We start from the raw sequence: 18490 nt of genomic DNA, 5'->3' as shown, positions 1-18490 counted from the left end.
AGAGATGTTTAGTAAAATATATGGAAAAGAGGGAGTTTAACCATGCAGGGGTCTCCACACAGGGTCTTACATTGCCTTCCAAGCTGTTCTGCAACTTAAGCCATTTATGGCTTTGCTGAAGCAAATAAAAAAAAAAGAAAACAAAAAACAAACAAACAAACAAACAAAAAAACACCACAAAAAAAAACCTAAGCAAATCAAAACCATGCAGAAAAAACACCAAACCACAGAAAAACAACCACAACCTCCCCTCTCCCCCCAAAAAAAATAAAACCCAACAAAAAACCCACAAACCAAGATTGAAATAAACTGCAAAGGCTGCAGGACTGCTGGAGTGTCCCTTTAAGCTGAAGCACAGACCATGAGAAGGGATCAGGGGAAGCCCAGGGGTGGGAGTCAGGCTGGAAACCCCTCAGCAGCCACCACTGATGGGGTAACTGCTCCCTCCTCCAGTTACCAGCCCTCCTGAGAAAGAACATGCCTCGCTTCAGGGAGAGATGGCTGACACCAAGGGCAGTCCAGACCTGCCCACCAGTGCTGTCCCACCTCCAGCCTGCTGCTTGCTGCAAAGCCAGCATCGAGGCCCTCTCTCCGGCCAAGGCCTGGGTAGTCAAACTGCCAAAGGAATTTGTGTCGTTGAAAAAAATTTGATGGGTTTCCTTGAATATTTATTTTCCAGCCAAAATCAACAAATAATATCTAAATTCTACTGGGCTCAGGTGGTGTCACAAGGAGACCCAGCCTTCTAGACTCATTATCTTGGACAAATCTGAAAGGCTTCAGCTATTTAGCTGTCATACATTCTTGCCTGCAATGCTGGTCTTTAGCGCAGAACGCTTTATCCCCAGAGGTATTCTCCCTCTTTGCCTGTCTTTTCTTCTCACCTTCATCCACTTAAGGTAGATAAATTATTTTCAGTGCCTTTACACTGCAAATCAAACGGAAGTCTGCAGTTTGTACCGGCCGTTCCCCATCTATTAATAACTTGTAACAGCATATCCACAGTTACATGGGGTAAAAGCTTTCAGCTGAACATTTGCTGTGTACTGAACTGAGTTACCTGTGATGGGTAAGAAACAATCGCATTTTAAAAGCTAGGCAAAATGCCACGCAGGAGGCTATTTATTAAACTTTCTGTTTTGAACCCAAAATATGGAACTCAGATGACTAGGCAATTTAATATTCTCCTTATCAATTTCTCAAGTGTACAGAGGATACACATGTCCATTGCAGTTGTTGAAACTTATACTAGCCTACCTAGAAATCTTTAATGGGTAGTGCAGGGTTTGATAACAGTGAGGTCAAAACATCACAAAACTGCAGAGGCTAACTCCATTTCTCTCCTGCTTTCTCTGTGAGGCTGGTACTAGATTCTAGTTTCCTACAACTATTTGGTCGGGTTACCTGAGCTATCTTGTAATGTAAAGCTTTCTCTGTTATATCACCAGAGAATGAAGTCACACATTTGTGGCATGGAAAGACCACAAAGAAAATAGCTGTTTCTTCATTTCAAAAAGCCTGTTTGAAGTACTGAAAGGTTTCCTAACTGCCTTCGTAGCCACAGAAATGTGTTCATGTTGAGAGTATGCAATTGTAAATTTTAATTTTAGAAGGCCAGAAGTTTAATTTTGCTCATAAAAGATAATAAAGTTAAGGGTCAGATGTTCTCAGCGTTAAGAAACAGCACCATTATGATTTAGATATCAGTCATAAATCAACTCCAAATCAATATTTGACACTTGCACTATATTTAAATTATGTTGCTGTAAAGTACATTAAGAATTTACTGCTGAGAATACAGTTATTTCACAGATCAGGCTAAAGAAGAGCTAATGTAATAAAGCATTTATAACTGTAAGTATGTTTCCCGCAATAAAGTTCCAAAATCCATCCTAAATAAATCTTGTGCAATATCTCATTTTAACTCACAATTTAGTTATGTGAAGAATTAAAGAAATAAATTATGGTTATTGTCTACTACTTTGAATGTTTTATCTATACCCTTAAGAATAATTTCACATGATAATTGATTGCTGGAGCCACATCTCTCATCTCAAGAGTGAGTAAGAAAAACTTCAAAACATTATTTTAGAGCTTTAGGACCTGTAAAAGGCTATGATATACACTTATCAGACTCCAGAAACCAGAAGTATAATGAAATATCACTGAATGAGGCAGGGCTTAGCCAATATACTTCCTTTATTAGTGTGACAAGTGATTAGAGGAAAGTCAAAGCTACATTGCTTGCTCCTTAAGTGGAGCAGGTCTCTCTCAGAGCCAGACATGCAGTAATACAACCATGTACGACTGTGCTGCCAGGATGGGGAGAGCTATTGGATCATCCTGAAACTGTTTCATGCAACTGCTGACCCAACATAGCAATCTGTGGCATTACTGGGCTCCACAGGGCTAAAGCTACAAACACAATGGGAAACGAGCTTGGCATAGGCATGCTTGCAGCTTTTGGCTATTTTGGCTAGTTTGACATCAAAATTTACCCTTGCTAAGCTAAATTAAAATTAGGTAGAATTTTCTAGACATTAGTAATGACTTTGGTTAGGACCAGGCTTTCCTCTGAGGCCAAAAGAAGCTTAATAATCTTCATAGTGGAAAGGGTAAAGTGAAGCATCAATACAAATCTAAATATGTAAATGGATAACTGATTTAAAAAAATAACCACCAAAAACCCCACAAACATTTATTGCTCTAAATTCTCTGCTTCCTTTCTCATTCTTTCTTGATACATTATGTTGATTAACCCAAGCCGTTTACCTGCTTCTGCTAATACATAAAGTCAATGGCACTAGGAATGGGCCTACATATTTTGTTGGAACTTGGGATTTGTGTTGCATGTTGCAGGAATTACTATGGTAGAAACCACCTGAACCAATGGAGGACCAGCCTTACAAGCAGCACTGCAAGTGCAGCAGTGACCTGACCTGGTTTTGTTGCCCAGCAACTCCACACAACACACTACCTCTCCTGTCCTGAGTGACCACCACAACAGATGGGGCCCATGGTCATGGACTAAATGTACTCAGTGGACATTTTTGGGGCATTTGCAGACATTTTACAGACATAGTAAAGAGATGGTGCATAGAGTAAGGGAATGATATCTGTGTACTCTATCAAAGGATGGGAAGGTGGGTGGGGATTAATGATGTATTGGATAGTGTGGAACCTGAGCATGACATAAATGGTATGGAATAAGGGGTGGAGAATGTGCTGGATTTGGCTGAGATGGCATTAATTTTCTACATAGTAGCTGGTATGGGGCCATGGTTTGGATTTGTGCTGAAAGCAGTGATGATAATGCAGAGATGTTTTAGCTGTTGCTGAGCAGTGGCCCTGCTCATGGTCATGTCCTTTTCTACTCCTCACACCCCTCCACCAGCAAGCAGGCACAAGAAACTGGGAGGGGACACAGCTGGGACAGCTGACCCTAGCTGACCAGTGGAATATTCCATACCATGTGATGTTATGCTCAGCATACAAAACTGGGGGAAGAGGAAGGAAAGGGGGGACATTCAAAGTCATGGCATTTGTCTTCCGAAGTATCCATTACATCTGATGGAGCCCTGCTGTCCTGGAGATGGCTGAACACTTGCCCACTGAAGGAGTGAACGAATTCTGGGACACCTGCTGGGAAGGAGTGAACAAATTCCTTGGTTTGCTTTGCTTGCATGCACAGCTTTTGCTTTACCTGTGAAACTGTCTTTCTCTCAAGCTATGAATTTTCTCACTTTTACTCTTCCAATTCTCTCCCCAGTCCCACAGGGGAGGAGTGAATGAGCAGCCGTGTGGGGCTTAGCTGCCAGCAGGGGCTGAACCACAACAGGAGTCTTTCTTAATTCAATGTATGTGTCTGTGGCAGAGCGACAGTTAAACAAATCAGGAAGACTTGTGGGCTGCTAACTTGTTACTGCATGTCTCTCTTTCCACAACTGATCTGGTATCTGGCAGGGATGAGAGTATGGATGAGAGCCCACTTGCTGAGTAAACAGGCAACGCTGATGGTGGAACAACTGCAACAGGAGAGACAGTTGTTATCAAAATGTTGTGATAATAAGTGTGCCTTCATGTGACATTACTGATCTTGGAGAATTGTTATCTACATACAGAAGATTAACTAAAAGAAACAATGAAATACATGCTTTTGATTTTGGTGTGCAGTAACCCCAGAGCCAAAGAGTTCTAGAACATGTAAGTCAGTTTTGATTCTTCTGCCTTCTTAAAGGTATGTGGAATTGACATGCTTGTGATGGCACAGAGTGGACAGGTATTTGTTTATAAAAAGTTGTATCATAGAAAAAAAAAAAAAAACCACAAAAAACCACTGAATGCCTTGTGTTCTGTTTTTGATCATCTTAAATATTTGGCAGAGTAATGGAGCACTGCAATATGAATAGGTTTTGGTGTTTGCAAATGTAAACAAACTAATCACAGTATAAAAACATCCAAGTAAATTTAAGTATTAAAAAAATAGGAAGAGAAAAAACAATGCTGAAAACCACACATGGCCAACAAAACCTTCAGCATGTTTAGAGACAGAAGAAAAAAAAAAAAGGAACTGTTTTAATATTGCTGTATGTATATTTGAATTCTCTAGTATCTTAAAACACAGAAGTCTGATCAGTATACTCAGATATTTATATCAATTAGAGAAAAGAATGCAGTGCAATATGCTTTTCTTTTCTTTAATAGTGTAAATAGCACAAACAGCTTATCCAAAGGTTTTTTTTTTTAATAAATTCAGCAGCAACTTTTTGTTTTCTCTGAAAAGTTTTACCATTGTCTTCTCTAAAGACCATAACAATTGTAAAAGTATGAGAAACACACTTTTTTTTTTATTGAGGGTAGTTTTGGGAATAATCTTCAAGGCTCAACTACTTTTTTTTAATGTTAGAAAAAGAACAGAAAAAACATTAACTAAGAAGTAACTAAGAAGTAACTAAAAAGGAGCTATAATCCTCCTGTAATAATATTCGTTAAGAAATACAGGGAGGGGGAAGAAATAAAGAAGTTGTATATCTGTCTTCTCACATATCTGCTTAATTTTAGCAGAATTTATTTGTGGAAATAGTGGTGGGAACCAAGGCACAATTTCTAGCAAGTTTTTTTTATTCTAGTGGTATTTAGATCCAGGAATTGGCTAAAATTAATTTCCTGGATACTGAATGCTTCAAATGTACATTTTAATTTTCTCTGTACCAAAATAAGGAAGGACTGAATTCTTCAGCACAATGTAGCTGTGAAGATTAAAATGCCAAAGTACTTTTCAGTGATTTCCCAGCTTGTTTATACATGTCATTTCTCTTATTGATTTTTTTGATCTGTATTAGTCATTCCTGAGAAGCCTGAGACTGAAAAAATCAATGGCATGAACATGCTAATAGGAAGCATGGATAGAATTAAGTATTTTTCATAGACCCCAGTTCAGTACTTTGTTTGAATATATGCAAAGTTCATCTGGGCAAATTTTTGCAGCAGGTGACTGTGGTAGGGGTCTGTAACACACCAGAGAATTCATCTGGCTAAGATGTTGGAAGAGAACGGAAGCCACACAGCTTTCTGTACACATCTGTCTCTCTTTGAGCACAGTGGCACAACCCTTATGTGTAGCATTTTTATCTGCCCCAAGATCTATACCCTGCAAATGGCTGACCAGTGAGCCACAATGGCCATGGGTTGACATGATACCACAGCACTTTTTAAAGTAGTGAAAGAGAAGCACGTAGGCAGGCATAAGACACAATCACTAGAATGAGTCCTTTCCATGCACTGAAATTTTCCACAATAAAATTATGCACTCTGCTGGGCCAGTTCCTTGCATGTTGTAAGTTACACATCTACAAAAAACAGGTTGCTGCTCATAGTCAGGACATTGGAACAGCAAGTATATGATACAAGGACCAAAAAAAAAAAAAAAAGAAGAAAGCAGTACAAGTGATAGAAGGTTCCCTGTTGCCCCGTCGTATGTTTAGTTCTTTAATGCAGACTAGGTGAGCAGAGGTTCTCCAGTAAGAGCCAAAAATAAACACTAGGGACTCCCTCATACTTGCAGTTCAATTGTATTGTTCTGTAACTTCCTGAAGAATGGAGAGTGTAAGAAAAATAGAGGTTTGTTCTGGTTGGACATTTTTAAGTTATCTTTTGTAAGACCACGTAACATGATTTAGTTCGCAATGAATAACTGAATTACATAAATAAAACATTACATAAAAGACATCACAGTGCAATTTATGTGAAGTGAATTTCACAAGGGCTGGTCAATTGTAGAAAATTCAACTTATTTCGTCCTGATCCTTTTATTCTAGCCAAACATATAAATTCATGTGAGTTCAAAAAAATCGATTACTGTTTCTCATAACTGAATTTATTCTTTTCCCTCCATGATCCATCAGGTAAAAACAAATCCAATAGAAAGTGCTAGCAGAACCTTGAACATAAAAGGCCTCAATAATAGAATGAGATAAGTTAAATCCATCTTGCTGTGCACTGTAGCCGGAAGAGATAACCTTGATTTTTAATTTAAATCAAGTCATAGCAAAGACTTCTGACTATACTTGTTATCTGTCATATAAATAAAAGTATTATAAAATAGATTGGACTTCGAAAGGTATCGTTTTGCTTGTTGCATTGCCTGTAAGCAAACTGAACTCTGTGAAGGTTTATCACCTTTTGCCACCTTCTTCCTCCAGTCTTTCTTGGTAATGGAGCCATTTGACTGCAAAAACCTGGGGAGAAAGAGCTGAAAACAAATGATTAATTTTCCATATTGTTCCTTCTTTCCAGAGCTTTTCTGATTCCATTTCATTGCTGCTTTTCCTCTCATTTCCCTGTCAGCCCAAGGAAAAAGACATGCAGAGCTAGAGCTCATACTAGAGTGGCAGCATTTCACTAGCATAACAGCAGCTTATGGACCGGCAAAATAGGGAACTAAGTGCAAGTGCATGGATTTGAGCCAGGAGGAACTACTTGATCTCATAGCAGCATCTGGGATTTCCAAGTTTGGCCTCAGCTGGACTGTTGATAGTGGCAAAGGAGCTTTATCAGCCACTAGATTTTCTCAGAGCAGCACAGTGCAAGAGAAAAATGAGCATCCTGGTCCTGTAATGCACCTGCCTTCCTGCCTTTCCTTGCTTTCCACTTCTGCTAAGAAAAGAGGGTGAACTGGTCACAGGGCACACTCCAATGGGGTGAAAACAGTGTTCAGGTTTGGAAGACTGATTCCACATCTTCACCTACAGTGCATCACCTTGGGTAGGCCAAACATGCACTAGCTGCCTCAAAGATGAATATAAAATACATTTCCTTGATGCAGTGCCTATAATGAGAGGCATCAAAGTGAACTTACTGCTTGCTTTCAGCCGGTGCTGCTGTTTGTCTACCACCCTGGGCCAGTGCATACTAGAGGCAGCTGGCAGATCCAAACTCTATTAACTAGCTGCAGCTGTGCAAGCATGCAAATAAAAAGCACAAGAGATCAAACAGCAGGATACAACAGCAAGGGGATGCACCTGCCAGCAGCAGACCAGTATGCCAGGCTGTATCTTCTGGAGGCCATCACACACAGGCACCCACTCCTCACACAGCTCATCAGGGTGCAACTCACTTGCAGCTTCTGCTCCACTCAGCTACAGGTGGTTCATGAGGTCATAGTTGGTATATCTTTACAGCAGCAAAAAGAAAGCCCACCATGGGAGTTTCAGAGCAGAACTGTAATTTTGGTGCACTAATTCACCATCTCATTCACCTCTCTCTCCTTTGACTATAGGAAAAATTAGGGTGACAAAATATCCACCTTCACAGAACAAACAGACCTTACATTCTCTATAAGTTGGTTTAGGAAGATATTCATTGTACAGGTGTGCTTTCTGCAGAACTACTGGTGTCACTTCAGTGGAGTCCCATAGAATCCTGCTAACTTCTACTTGAGGCAGAGACCAGCACAGGACAGCTTAGACCAGCTGCCATAAACTGGAATTCTGAACATTTTGCTATTTCCCTGCTGTCAGATTTTTTTTCTTTCTTTTTCCTAGCAACTCATCTCCTCTGGACTGCAGAGGTATGAGCCTTTTATTATACTACTTTTATCAACGTTTTTTTTCAGTTGGGCAAAGACAACTTGTTTTTTGACATTTATAATGTTTGAAGCCTGAAAAAGTTAGAAATGGAGCTTAAGCATCAAGATTGGAAGTCTGATGCTGAGGTCTTTCCAAATAACAGCATTCCTGTTCTTATTATATAGACCTACTCTGTGGGATTTGTTAACCTCAGATGGCAACAGTGTTAAATGCAGCTCCAAGTCAGATGAGAGACCCATGGATTGATGGAGGTTTAATAATCACAGAATCACAGAATCTTAGGGGTTGGAAGGGACCTCGAAAGATCATCTAGTCCAACCTCCCTGCCAGAGCAGGATCACCCAGAGCACATCACATGGGAACACGTCCAGGTGGGTTTTGAATGTCTCCAGCGAAGGAGACTCCACAACCTCTCTGGGCAGCCTGTTCCAGTGCTCTGTCACTCTCACAGTAAAGTTTTTTTCTGATATTTACATGGAACCTCCTATGCTCCAGTTTGCACCCATTGCCCCTTGTCCTATCACTGGACACCACTGAAAAATAATCATAAAGTAACATCTTCTTGGGGCCACAAGCCAGTAGATAGCATGAGTCTCAAAACAAGTATGGACAGAGGACATCAAGAGACTTCACCAGGTAGTCTCCCAGTTCAGTGCCAATTCTTGTCAGGATGGGTTTGGCAAATTCACTTAACCTTTTTTTCTTTCAGACTGGATGATTACTTTCTAAAGTTGCATGAATACTATGACAGCTAATTAATTTTCACTGTTTCATGCTTTACATGGGTAATTAGTATAAAGAGGGCTAGAAGGGAGAAGCGCTGCACAGAAAATTAAGGTGAACAGAAAGAGAATGCTAGAAAAACTCTAAATGTAGTAAGATAAAAAGAGCAGAAAAAAACAATAAATATAGAAAGGAGTTTTGAACATTGATTGTATAAGGGATGTGTATGAAAGAAAAAAAAAAAATAAAAGGTCTACTACCTTCCAAAAATAGAGGAGGGGAAAAGGAAACTAAAAATTAGAAGCACTGAGAATAATGGATTTGAAGTATAAAGAGAAGAGAAGACAATTTTTAAAACGTAATAAAAGCCACCCAGCCTTTAAAGTAATTAATATTTTCATTTATTTATACCTTTTTTTGATATTAGAGGAAAATGGTAGCATGCTTATACTGAGCTCACACAATGCTGATGTAGTACAGCTTAATTCCTGGATTATGCTGTTAAATAATTAACTGATGAATCATCAGTAAATAATTAAAAATTGGTTCTCTAAGCCTCAAAACTGAGAACAGAAAACTGTCACAGTGATACCAGACTTTAGCAGAACTGATATTGTGGCTAATTAGAATAATTTATTAAAAAATCTAAAATCTGTAGCTGTAAAGACTGCTAGCAGAAGCACCTGGGCTCCATTTCCCCATGCAACAAAATAAAATGGGTCACCTATTATTTGAATCTCTCCTATACTAAAGTTACTTCTGGAGAAGATCAAAATACCTCTAGTTCCTCTTCTAAAAACCCAGACCTGCCCTGGACCTAATCTTGCTGGAGAGGGTCTGTTATTTGAACAGCAGGTTAGAAAAGAGTGCCACTCTGAAAGGCTAAGGCAGTCTTGAATTCATGGTGATATATCATTCCTTTCAATATCCCTAAAATGAAGAACCATAAAACAAATCCTTACACTTCAAGGCCAGGTTGGATGGGACTTTGAGCAACCTAGTCTAGGGGAAGGTGCCCCTGCCCATGGCAGAGCAGTTGGAACTAGATGATATTTAAGGTCCCTTCTGACCCAAACCATTCTATGATTCTATGATTCAATGGACCATAACTCATTGGTTCCATGGCACTATTTAACAGCATTAAGAACAAACAACTTCAATAATCTAATAATAATATTTTTTTATTCTTGTAAAGAAGGAACAGTAGGCAAACCAAAAAAGATCACTCTGCATCCACTGAAGAAAATAATTCCTTTTCTCCCATGAACATCTGTTTTATTTTCCCATATAGCAAAAGCACAGGTACTTCAAGTCTAAGCAAGGCAATTAACCTGGATTCTGTCATCATCACAGTCACGGGATTATTGGTTTATTTATTTATTTTCTATTAGAGGACTCTGGAAGCACAGATCCTGCTGTGCAGAGCCATCACATTCCTTCATGAGAACAACCTGGTAGGAACAAAAAAATCTAAGGAAGAGCAAAAAATTATTCAAATAAAGAAATTACAAAACACTACAATGGTTATTGAGCAACACTCATTTCATTCTTAAAAAATAAATAGAAGGCATTTTATCTTTAAGAAGACCCCACCCCTCCATCCTCCTGATGCTTAGTCCTGCAAATTATTTGCCAGCAGCAAAAATTCTAAGTATTGTTGAGTATCAGTGCAGGGATCACAACGTACAGTTCCTCAGCACACCCCAACAACCTCCATGACTGAGGTTAGGCCGATTTCATGGCCTCTTCTTCAGCCATGTTGGGTAGCTCCAGACTGGGAGTTCACTTCACCACGGCCTGGGCCTGGGTATAGGAAGAGGACTCAAAGTAGGACTCCAGCTGCCCACAGAGGGCCTCAAAGGTGGGCCGACCACCTGCTTCTGCGTTCCAGCACTGCTGCATCAGCTGGTAGAACGGCGCTGGGCAGGTCTCGGGCTGAGGGAGTCTGTAACCCTTATCCAGCATCTGGATCACCTGTTGTCCTGGCATACCTGCAAGCCAAAAGGAGTTAATCGGATTACTCAGAGTCTATTTAGTGTCTCCACATATCCTGATCTCTTACCTAGGTGAGCCAAGAGCCTCTGTGAGGCAGACATGTACAATGAGGGCAGAGCTGGCCTTGGCAGGTCCCCTTCAATGGCAGCAGGCCAGAAGAGCCACTGGAGGATCCCAAACCAGCAGTTAAAAACCACCTCCAGCACTTCCCAATACACTCATCCCAAATGTGCCATCTAAGAGGCAGAGCTGGGTGTGAGGCTTTTCCTCCATCATCCTGGGTTTGCCAAAACTATTCTAAAACCTATTTTGCTTAAACTAAATCCCTCTAGTCTCAGTAACTCCAAAATCTCCCAAGAAAATCTGTCTCGCTGCTGAATTTTCCTGATGTTTAGAAAGTTTTCCCTTCTGTCAGAATCAAGTTTCCACTGGTGCAGCTATACCATTGCATCCTGCCTGCTCTGTCACCATAGGTCATGGAGAAGAAACCAATCCCCTACCTTTGCTATACCTTTATCTATCAAGACTATTGCCACCTTCCCTTTTCATTTTCTACTTTTTAAATTCAATCTTGAATTGAACACTCTTTACTTCTTTTCCCTACATCTCTGAATGAAGTTTCCTCTGTACATTACCCACTACCAGCATGGATCAACATAACCTCTTATGCTACCTGATTACTGAGGACAAATTCCTGAAAGCAATACCAAGCAAGCACACAGCCATGGAAAAAACAAATAAACAAACAAACAAACAAAAAAACACCCACAACACAAAAAATCCAAACCAAAAAAAAACCAAACCCAACAAACAAAAAAACCCCACCACATTTTCCACTGTAAAGCTACAGGTAAACTCTGCCTTTGCAAAGAGATAATGCTGAACATATTTTCAGACAATACCAAGAATCATGGTGTTACGTTCCATTGGAATAGTTTATTTATATGTATGTGCATATGCACGCACCTATGGTTTATATAAGAAAGAGCTGAGGATTTTTTTTAATTTTTTTTTCCAAAAGGGTTTCACAGGAAGTGAGAGTGGAAATCAGAAAGCGAAGCAATTTTTCCTTTTACAGGAAATATCAGTTTGGGACCTTGTGAAATGTAGTTTATGGCAAACATACCAGCCTTCAGGTTTGTATGAATGCAGCATAACTTTTTTTTTTTTTAGCTTTAGTTCTTCCCTTGTCTTCTCACCATCACAAAATGAGTCACAGTCGCATCATTTCACTGATGTCTTGTGTTATTGAAGCCATGGTTCCTTGACTCATAGTGCTAGGAATAGCTGCTCCCATACCATTAAATCCACTTACGAGGTTGGTGACATTTCATTCCAAATTCTTGTTATCCTATCCTTCTCTTTATGAAGACTCTCCACTGTAATAGTAAAACCTGAGGGAAGGTGGTATAAACACCCAGATTCATGTTTCAGACACCTTCTTCCTGAAGTGTCTGTGTAGCACATCACAATAACCTGTTCTTCCATTAGATGTCCTCAAAAAAATAAACTTGAGAAAAACATAAGGGTGGTATGAGGGACTGAAAAACCTTCCCTTTTTCCACATTCCAGGAATTGGCATCTTTGATCTGATGTTGGAGGGAAAGAGCCAGTTGGCTTAAGTGCCTGTGTAATGCAGGTTGACTCCAGAGAGAGGAAGCTTGAATGGCTTCTAATCACAGCCTTTGGAAAGCTTCTAGGGAAGCTGGGGCAGCCAGAAGGTTTGAGGCACCAAACAGGCCTCATCTGAAGATCCTTCTTTCTCTATTTATGCTTGTAACCCTTTAACATGCCCATAGTACAGGCATCAGGCATTCGGCTTCTTTTTTTTTAATGTCATTCTTAAAGCAACAAAACATGAGGCATCATTCTTTCAGTAAAAGCACTTACCAGCATATGGCATCTTCCCATAGGTGATTATTTCAAACAGAAGTATTCCAAATGACCAGACATCTGACTTTACACTGAATTTGTTGTAGTGGATTGCCTCCGGGGCTGTCCATTTCAGTGGGAGTTTTGTTTCAGCTCTAGATTCATATACATTTTCATTTTCTACCTGTCACAGGTAAAACAAAGCAAGTCTGGTTTCGGATCTGCTTCAGCAAAGCACTTAAGCACCTGAGAAAGCTAAGCACGTGTTCGATCTTACCCTCTTCTAGCCTAGCATTAGCCTTTCATGGTATTAAAGCACACACTTAATGCAGTCTATTGTTGAATTGGGCTTCACAGTTGAGAAATGCTATCTTTCATCAGAGACTTTCCTAAAGCATTTATCATTTCGAGTGACCATGTAGTGTTGGAGTGGTTTGTGATTAATTATGACCTGCTACTGTGAACTGTGGACCTGGCATGCAAGATTTCAAAAGTCTGTCAGGAGTGGCAGTATAAGCATCCTGCTGAAACTAGAGACCAAATGGCTTCAAGTCTGGTCTTCAGTAAACAGAGAAGGCAGGAGCAAGAGCTGATGAATTTCAGAACCCTTCTATGATTTATTGCAGTGTTGAAGGGCCATTGACTTTGATAACAATCACTTAAGCAGGTTTTGCCAACCAAAGAACAAACTCCAAGTGATTCAATTAACGTATTAGCATACAGTGGGTCCAATTAATTCATATAAAATGAAGATGAAAGATACATCAAAAAAGGAAAATTATTTACTTGTAAAATTTTGGAAACATGTCCTGGGCTTTACAACCCAGACACCTGAACTTTGTGAACATTTATTCTCTCTTGAATTCCTAAATCTAATTTAGTGTACATCAGTCTCATCCAAGCCTTGGTCAGGCTTTTCACATGCAAATCCAGGTGAATGTGTACAAGATTTTATTTTTTTAATTGCTTTTAATACAGAAGGTACATGTCCCAGCAGTAATGCCCTATAGTTTTGAAAAGACTGGTTGTTAGTGGTTTATATCTACATATTGATATAGTTGGCATCTTGAGCATAATACTCAACTCTAGCAACAACAAATTATTTCATTATGCTAATCAATGCATAGAGAAATACAGATTTAATTTCTCACACCTGCTCCTTTGGGATCTTTGCATGTGACCATGTTAGTGCTTTGGTTTAGGAGACCAAATATTCCTACGAAAATCTGTCAAGATGACTCTATGACAGAGAATATTAGTAAAGTTCAGTTTTACCAAGAAAAGTCAACAGCTGCAAATTATTACCCTCTCTAGTGAGGACAGGAGAAATATCCATTGTAAGTATTGTTCATTTAAAAATACTTATTTTTCATGTTAAAAAATGTGCAATCTGAACTTATGCATAGCTAGAAGAATCAAAATTAAGCAAAAAGCACTTTCAAAGTCCCTTGATGCCACTGTCAAGCCATTTTTCTACACTTCAGTATGTAATAAATCCAGCTCTGTCATGAACTTCAATTTCTGCTGCTTGAATGGAAAGAAAACAAACGAGAAGCAGAAGGCTTTTTTTTCTCTGTTTTTCCTTCTCAGTGCAAGAACATAAATCAGTAAAAAGAGTAAGACCTCAGAAATTACGGATTACATATTGAAATCCATAAAACATGGCAAATCAAGTCTTTCCAGGTCTAATAAAATAATTTCCAGAGGTAAGAAAAATCATTTCTAAACCACAGCTCTTTCCTGGGGCTATCTTGGTCAGCCTTACTTGGCATTCTACATCCTCAAGGGCTAGAGAAAAAACAGCAGCACAATGGCAAAGAATTTGAAACTGTGTCAGATTTAAAGCTCTGGGAGCTCAGTTTATGAACTCTGCTATTAGTCGCAGAGAGAATAAGGTTCTTTTATGATTACTACCTGCACTCGCAAGCATCACAGAGGCAGTGGGGAAGTGAATAAGGAGAAAATAGCTGTCAATACATTGTTATATGCCTTGCCTTACAGGCTCAGGAAGATAATTTTGCCATCATTCCTGTGATCTCTCTCCATGTGGCAAACACTAGTGTTGTGGATAAAGGTTGTGCAGCAAAGGGTATTTCTTGCCAGGCTCCTTCCTCGGTGGCTGAGTGGAAAGCAGACAACTAGATGTCATCTTCAGACTGACATAAAGGTACAGGTCAGCTTCTAACATTACACGGGCTAATGTAGGTAGAGGACACAAGTGAACAAGTTAGGTGTCCTTTTCTCCCTGTGCATGCTTTTTGCCCAAATCCAGCAATTCAGAGGCTACATTTAATCCTTTAGTTGACATCTTCCACCTTGCTCCCCAGAGTTAAAATAGAGCCAATTCACCCTCTCACAACTCACCTTAAAAACCCTTGCAAGTCCAAAGTCTGCCACTTTGTAAACACTGTGTTCACCAACAAGAACATTCCTGGCTGCCAGATCCCGATGGATATAATTCTGGGATTCCAGGTAAGCCATTCCAGAAGCCACCTGAGCAGCCATGTCTACTTGATGTGGCAAGAAGATTTGGGAGCCTGCATCTTCTATTTAAAAAGAAGACAACAAGGATAACATAATATTTATGATATTCATATATAAATATTATAACAGCTGACTGGTTCAAACAGCTAACACAAATCAACAATGCCATATGATACAATAAAGGAACAGCTTAACCAAATGACAGAGATTACTGAATGGCAGTATTTAAAGTCATGCAGCAAATGTCATCATAACAGAGTAACAATGCCTGTTCCATCTAAAAGCAGCAGCTGATCTAAGCCCAGAAGGAGCTGCTGACAAATTCCAAAGAAAAGGACATTTATCTACTGTTAGTAAAGCAGATGTTTGCCTTTCCAACAAGTGTATAACCCAGACGGAAGGGAGGCCATCCAGAGGGACCTTGACAGGCTGGAGAGGTGGGCCAATGCCCACCTCATGAAGTTCAATAGGGCCAAGTGCAAGGTCCTGCATCTGGGTTGACACAACCCCAAACGTAAATACAGGCTGGGGGGAGAATGGATAGAGAGCAGTCCCAAAGAAAAGGGCCTGGGGGGTGGAAGTAGCTGAGAAGTTCAGCATGAGCCACCAGTGTGTGCTTGCAGCCCAGATGGCTAACTGCATCCTGGGCTGCATCAAAAGAAGTGTGGTCAGCAGAGCCAAGGAAGTGATTCTGCCTCTCTACTCTGCTTTGGTGAGACTCCACCTGGAATACTGTGTGTAGCTCTGGAGCCCTCAGCACAGGAAAGACATGGAGCTGTTGAAGAGGGTCCAGAGAAGGGCCTCCAAGATGATCAAAGGCCTGGAGCACCTCTGCTATGAAGACAGCTTGAGAGAGTTGGGGCTGTTCAGCCTAGAAAAGAGAAGGCTCTGGGGTCACCTTATAGTGGCCTTCCAGTACTTGAAGGGGCCTACAGGAAAGCTGGGGAGGGGCTTATCATCAGAGAAGATAGTGATAGGACAAGGGGTAATGGTTTTAAACGGAGAGAGGGGATATTTAGTTTAGATATTAGGAAGAAATTCTTCACTATAAAGGTGGTGAGGAGCTGGAATGGGTTGCCCAGGGAGGCTGTTGATGCCCCATCCCTGGAGGTTTTCAAGGCCAGGTTGGATGAGGTTTTGTGCAACCTAATCTAGTGGTAGGGTTGCCTGCTCACGGCAGGGAGGTTGGAACTTGATGATCTTTAAGGTCCCTTCCAACCTTAATGATTCTATGATTTCAAACTGTAAATGTTAATGTCAATATTCACTGTGCGCAGCCAAAGCTGAATAAAGATGGAAACACACAAAAGGATCTCTAAGGATTCTTACTAGGAATATACCATCTGCTGTCAAGTGTAACTCCACCTTTCACTTTCCAGTCCATTTCAGTTGGATTGCTTCACGCTGCTATCTCTGTTGCTGCTACTCAACAGTAGGACTCCTTGTGCTGCTTTCAAGCTGCCTGCTTCTCTCATAGAACATTCTGGATCTATGTGCATGCAATTCCCACCACTGTAATATCAGTGAGTCCCAGAAATAGAGATTTGGTGATCACAGACTGGTTGCTCAAAGTAGTAGAACTTTGAGAACAGCAACTTGCCTCCACACATGAAGGAAAGAGACAGGTGCCCCGCCTCCCCCATCTCTGTGTCAAAGAAATAAAACATTTGTAGCTGGCAGTTTCTTATTTTAAATTGATTCACAGTGAAAGTCAGTCTTAGCTTTGCTTTGCATAGCCTCCTCCAGTTCTGGCATTTTCATAGAATCACAGAATGGTTTGGGTTGGAAGGGAACTAGAAGATCACCTAGTTCCATCCCCCCTGCAAGAGCAGGGACACCCTCCACTAGACCAGGTTGCACAAAGCTTTATCCAACCTGGCCTTGAACACCTCCAAGGAGGGGGCATCTGCAACCTCTCTGGGCAACCTGCTCCATTGCCTCACCACCTTAACAGTAAAGGATTTCTTACTAACGTTGAACGTAAATCTCCCTTCTTCCAGTTTAAAACTATTACCCCTTGTTCTATCACTACATACCCTGGTAAAAACCCCTCCCCAGATTTCCTGTAGCCCCTTCAAGTACTGGAAGGCTGCTATAAGGTCTTCTTGGAGCCTTCTCTTCTCCAGGCTGAACAGCCCCACCTCTCTTAACCTGTCTTCATAGCAGAGGCGCTCCAGCCCTCGGATCACCTTCGTGGCCTCCTCTGGACTTGCTCCAGAATTGGACACAGTACTCCAGGGGGGGTCTCACAAGTGCAGAGAAGAGGGGCAGGATCACTTCCTGACCTTGCAATTATTCCTTGTTAAGGGTATGAAATTCTGTTTTTTACTAATCTATTCTGCAGCCTCCAGGCCTTGAATTTCCTGTTAATCTGGATGTTCTGAGATTAACAGGTAAAAGAAACTAATTTTAAATTATTAAATTTACCCTGTATGTGTATTGTCCTACTTCCTTTTCAAGGCTAAACTCATTGTCATGATAATTCAGCACTAATATTATTTACTTCTATTGTTGACTCAAAAAGTCTTTCTCTCCCACACACATGTACAATAGCTGCCTTGACCTTTAAAAGAAAGAGGGAGAAAAATCAGTCTATGTTAAAATCTATGGATTAACCATCAAGAAAATCCATCATCAGGCCACAGAATAATATAACACTGAAGTTTTGCAGTTCTGATAACAGCGAAACCTCAACATTTATTATTCGGCTTGCTGGACAAAGATGTAGATCCAAAAATGACACTTATGCTGTATTTAATAAAAAAATAAATCTGTACAAGCATCTCGCCTGAGTGCCTGAGCTTTGGAAACTAATTTATGTAATTCAGTTTAAAATCCCTCAGCTCATCAGGAGCTGAAAACTGCACAGAGGATGAAAGCACAGAGTTCTTTGGGATCTGATGTGCAAATCATGTATAGTTGTCTCAGAAAGATTTCCGACTATACCAAAATCCCAGGCTGGGCCAGCCAAAGTACACAAGTTCAAACACAGCACTGCATTAGTACAACTACACAGGTTTCCAAACCAGAGCCAGCTCCCACCTGGCTGGTTCAGAGAAGGTTGGAAAAGTGTACCTCTGTATTCATATGGGTATACATGTACTTTAGTTTGTTTTAAAGTGTTTTGAAGAAGGAAAAAATACAATGAAAAATCCAAAATTAATATAACTTCACCATTGCAAACCAGGCACTACATGAGAATTTATAAAACCTTCCCATGGCTTATTGTTTCTCCTGTAAAGAAAATGTAGTGCTTCCATGTCCTTTTTCATTAATTTTTTTTTTTTACAAAACTATCACCCTTATATGAAAAATTTATTAGAGAAAAT

General features: G+C 40.3%; 1 protein-coding gene across 1 annotated transcript in view; it reads right to left on the bottom strand.

Annotated features, from left to right (window-relative positions):
* Positions 1–9970: 9970 nt before the first annotated feature.
* Positions 9971–18490, bottom strand: part of FRK (fyn related Src family tyrosine kinase) — a 53763-nt gene continuing 45243 nt past the window's right edge. The window contains exons 6-8 of the mRNA XM_051614003.1: positions 15042–15223; positions 12696–12861; positions 9971–10801 (exon numbers count right to left, since the gene is read on the bottom strand). Of these exons, the coding sequence (XP_051469963.1) occupies positions 10593–10801; positions 12696–12861; positions 15042–15223 (557 nt within the window). The 3' untranslated portion in view covers positions 9971–10592. The remainder of the gene's footprint in view (positions 10802–12695; positions 12862–15041; positions 15224–18490) is intronic.

The sequence above is a fragment of the Apus apus genome, chromosome 3 (assembly GCF_020740795.1).
Source record: "Apus apus isolate bApuApu2 chromosome 3, bApuApu2.pri.cur, whole genome shotgun sequence".
Classification (NCBI taxonomy): domain Eukaryota; kingdom Metazoa; phylum Chordata; class Aves; order Apodiformes; family Apodidae; genus Apus; species Apus apus.
The sequence above is the reverse complement of the archived record's forward strand: the minus strand, read 5'-3'. Positions and strand labels throughout refer to the sequence as shown.